The sequence below is a fragment of the Monodon monoceros genome, unplaced genomic scaffold (assembly GCF_005190385.1).
Source record: "Monodon monoceros isolate NGI ecotype Baffin Bay Population unplaced genomic scaffold, NGI_Narwhal_1 Super_Scaffold_13, whole genome shotgun sequence".
NCBI lineage: Eukaryota > Metazoa > Chordata > Mammalia > Artiodactyla > Monodontidae > Monodon > Monodon monoceros.
Window position 1 is genome coordinate 44,579,485 of NW_021703769.1, and position 3,866 is coordinate 44,583,350.

At 60.4% G+C, this 3,866-nt stretch overlaps 1 protein-coding gene across 1 annotated transcript; it reads left to right on the forward strand.

The window, feature by feature from the left end:
• Positions 1–455: 455 nt before the first annotated feature.
• NKX2-2 (NK2 homeobox 2) lies at positions 456–3,425 on the forward strand. Its single transcript, XM_029222111.1, has 2 exons — positions 456–1,067; positions 1,983–3,425. The coding sequence occupies exons 1-2, from the start codon at positions 809–811 to the stop codon at positions 2,543–2,545; spliced, it is 822 nt and encodes a 273-aa protein (XP_029077944.1). The 5' UTR covers positions 456–808; the 3' UTR covers positions 2,546–3,425.
• The last annotated feature ends 441 nt before the right edge of the window (positions 3,426–3,866 follow it).

Below are 3,866 nucleotides of genomic sequence, written 5' to 3' on the forward strand. Positions count from 1 at the left end.
AAATACTGGGTAAGAAAGGCTCGCCCCGTCTTTGCAATTAATTGACACGTTACACCTCTCATCTTGCTCTAGAGGGCCGTTGGCTGGGAGCGCGGAGCTCCCCAAAACCCACAATTTCACATCTGCAAATACAGTCTTCATCCACTTGACTTCCAAGACCCGCCCACACGTGTCCAACCTTTGCGTTTTAATGTCTCCCTCCCCCTTTTTTTCCACCCTTCTCTCGCTCTCCCTCCCTCCCTCCCTCCCTCCCTCCCTCTCTCTCTCTCTCTCTCTCTCTCTCTCTCTTTCCCTCCCCCCCTTTCCCTCCCCCTCCCTCTATCTTTCCCTCCCTCTCTTTCTCCCCCTCTTCCCCCCCTCTCCCCAGGTTCGTGAGTGGAGCCCAGCCTTATATGGACTGATCGCTCGGGCAATGGCCCATTTTTTCCTCGCCACCAGCCGCCACCGCGCGCTGAGCGGCCGCCGGAGCCGGAGCTGACGCCGCCTTGGCACCCCTCCTGGAGTTACAAACTCGGGCCCGGCCCGCAGCGCTGGTGCGCAGGCCGCCCGGCTCCCCGCGTCCATTTCCGCGTGCTTGCAGAGAAGACACAGGCAACGCCTTGGGCTTTTTCTTTCTTTCTTTCTTTCTTTTTCTCCCCTATCCCAGAGTTTCTTTTTCTTAAACATAATAATCTCAATAATTAAAGCCCATCCCCCCTCCCCTCCCCCAACCCCCCTCCCCATACCCCCTCCCCCGCCCCTACTGAGAGCACAAGGAATTGACCAAGTGAAGCTACAACTTTGCGGCATAAATTGCGGGGTCCCGGCCATGTCGCTGACCAACACAAAGACGGGGTTTTCGGTCAAGGACATCTTGGACCTACCGGACACCAACGATGAGGAGGGCTCGGTGGCTGAAGGGCCAGAGGAGGAGAGCGAGGGGCCGGAGCCCGCCAAGAGGGCTGGGCCGCTGGGGCAGGGCGCCCTGGACACGGTGCAGAGCCTGCCCCTAAAGAACCCCTTCTACGACAGCAGCGACAACCCGTACACGCGCTGGCTGGCCAGCACCGAGGGCCTCCAGTACTCCCGTAAGTAGCGAAACTTGGCAGCCGCGGCTGTGACCGCCTCTGCTACTGTGGCCGCAGCCTGGGCCGCACGCCGCGGGGAGAAAAGGGATGGAGCCTTGTAAGCCGGATCCCTCACCCTGCGCCCCCAGAAAGATGCCTAACGTTTGTTTGGGATGCCCTACCTCTTCCCTCTTCGTCAGACCCCCCCTACTCCGGGAAGGAGACTTGGTCTCAGATATTTTTTCCAAAGAGAGAAATTAGGAGGAAGAAGGGGAGGGGAATACCTCCCAAGGGCCGGTTACAGACGCCAACCAGAACTGACGGCTCCGGCCAGAGCCCCCCTCCCCCATTCCGACAGCCGGGAAGGACTGGCCTGGAGCAGTGGAGCGAGCCAGCCTGCCTCGGGATACGGGGAGAGGGTGGCCCGGGTATAAATAGCTCACCCTGCCCCCTGCACTTCATAGAGGGCGCTTTGTGCGGTGCGGAGGGTGTCCAGAAAGTCGGAAAGCAGAAACGAAAGCCCCCAAAACCTGCCTTAAATGGCCGAGCCGATCAATGCCGGGATTGTGGGTTTTTTCTTTTAAAAATCTGCCCACGTCTCTCCGGAGAGGAAACTGCTTAAGGGGGCCGGAGCCCTTAACCCGCGATGATCTCCTCCGCGCGCCACTCCCCCCCCCCAAAAAAATACGCACCCACACTGGTCAAACCCCTAGAAAGTGGAGCACCGAGCCCCTACTCCTGCCGCTTCTTCTCTTTCCCCGGGGCGGACACCGACGATTTTGTCAGGCGTGGAGCAGGGCGGGGGTCAGGGCGAAGGCAGCGGGGCCTGGCTGCGGGGCGCACAGGCCCGAGGGCGCACGGAGGATCCGGGGCGCGCGGGGTCGGGCCCGGCCGCGCGCGGCCTCCAGGCTCCTGATGGGCTTCTCTCTCCCCCAGTGCATGGGCTGGCAGCCGGCGCGGCGCCCCAGGACTCGAGTTCCAAGTCTCCGGAGCCCTCGGCCGACGAGTCACCGGACAATGACAAGGAGACCCCCGGCGGCGGAGGGGACGCCGGCAAGAAGCGGAAGCGGCGGGTGCTCTTCTCCAAGGCGCAAACCTACGAGCTGGAGCGGCGCTTCCGGCAGCAGCGGTACCTGTCGGCGCCAGAGCGCGAACACCTGGCCAGCCTCATCCGCCTCACGCCCACGCAGGTCAAGATCTGGTTCCAGAACCACCGCTACAAGATGAAGCGCGCCCGGGCAGAGAAAGGTATGGAGGTGACGCCCCTGCCCTCGCCGCGCCGGGTGGCCGTGCCCGTTTTGGTCAGGGACGGCAAACCGTGCCACGCGCTCAAAGCCCAGGACCTGGCAGCTGCCACCTTCCAGGCGGGCATCCCCTTTTCGGCCTACAGCGCGCAGTCTCTGCAACACATGCAGTACAACGCCCAGTACAGCTCGGCCGGCACCCCCCAGTACCCGACAGCACACCCCCTGGTCCAGGCCCAGCAGTGGACTTGGTGAGCGTCGCCCCTCCGAGACTCTCGGCCCCAGGCCCAGGCCCCACCCCAGCGGCGGAGGCGAGGAGGACTCGGCCCTTACAGTGGTTATTATATTATAATTATTATTCTGGAGTCGAGTTGACTCTTGGCTCCGTTGGGGAGGCGCCAGGAGGTTGCTGCACCTCCTTGGAGAGGCAGATTCCACCCCCCTGCTCCGCCCCATCCCTCTCTCCGTTTGAACCTTTGGAGACGGCTGAACCGTAAGCCGAGTTTACAGAATGTTTGCGCAGCTTCGCTTCTCTGCCTCTCCCCGGGGACCGAATGGTCCCAGCGTTAACGTCCTCACCTGAGAAGGAGTAAAAGACCCCCCCCGCCCCGCTTTTGTGAATTTTGTAAAATATGTTTGTGTGAGTAGCGATATTGTCAGCCGTCTTCTTCTGAAGCAAGTGGAGAACACTTTAAAAATATAGAGGATTTTTTTCTCCATTTTTTTTAAAGTAAGAAAATGCTAAATATTTATGGCCATGTAAACGTTCTGACAACTGGTGGCATTTCGCTTTTCGTTGTAAATATCGGCGGTGATTGTTGCCAAAATGACCTTCAGGAAGGGCCTGTACCCCTCAGGGCCCAACTCCTTTCTTCGTGGTTTGCTTTGGTTTGCTTATATTTGGTTACCCCTGCTTTCTTCTCTTCTTTTTTTATTTTGTTCAGTGCAAACATTTCTCAAATATGAAAAAGGAAAAATGTGTAGGCGAGCGAGAAGCCCCCTGCCCCATCCTCCGGGTCCTGAGCCCCGGAACTTGGAGCTCAGCGGTTCCGTGCGGTTCCCCAAGAGCGCCGGGCGCTGAAAGCTTTCAATTTTTTAAAATAAGAATTTTAATAAAAATCCTGTGTTTAAAAAAACCAAGCCCGGCCCTCCCGTTTGTCTTACTTTGTCGCCCTGCGCCGGGCAAGGAGGTCTCGGGCAAGGAGCCGGGCCAGGCCGCTGGCCGCGCTCTACCCCGCGCATCCCTTGGGAGCCGGGGCACCCGGGGCGCTGGGGAGGCTTCGGAATAGGCCTCTCCCGGGCGGGCGGGCCAGGCCCCGCGCCTCGGACCCCGGGCGCGCGCGGGAGCGCTGGCCTCGGGCCTGCGAGCGGCTGACCCGCCGCCCGGGGTCGCTCGGCCTCTCCCAGCCTGTCTCTCGGCCTCACGCGCGGTCTACATTCGGGCGGCAGCGCCCTGGCGCAGGAGGAAGAGTGACTTTGGAAAACGCAAAGGCGAGAAGAGCAAGCCCCCCTCGCTCGCCCAAATCTACGAGTGGCTCCTTCAGCCTAAGGAGCTGTTGAAGCCACTACACTCGAT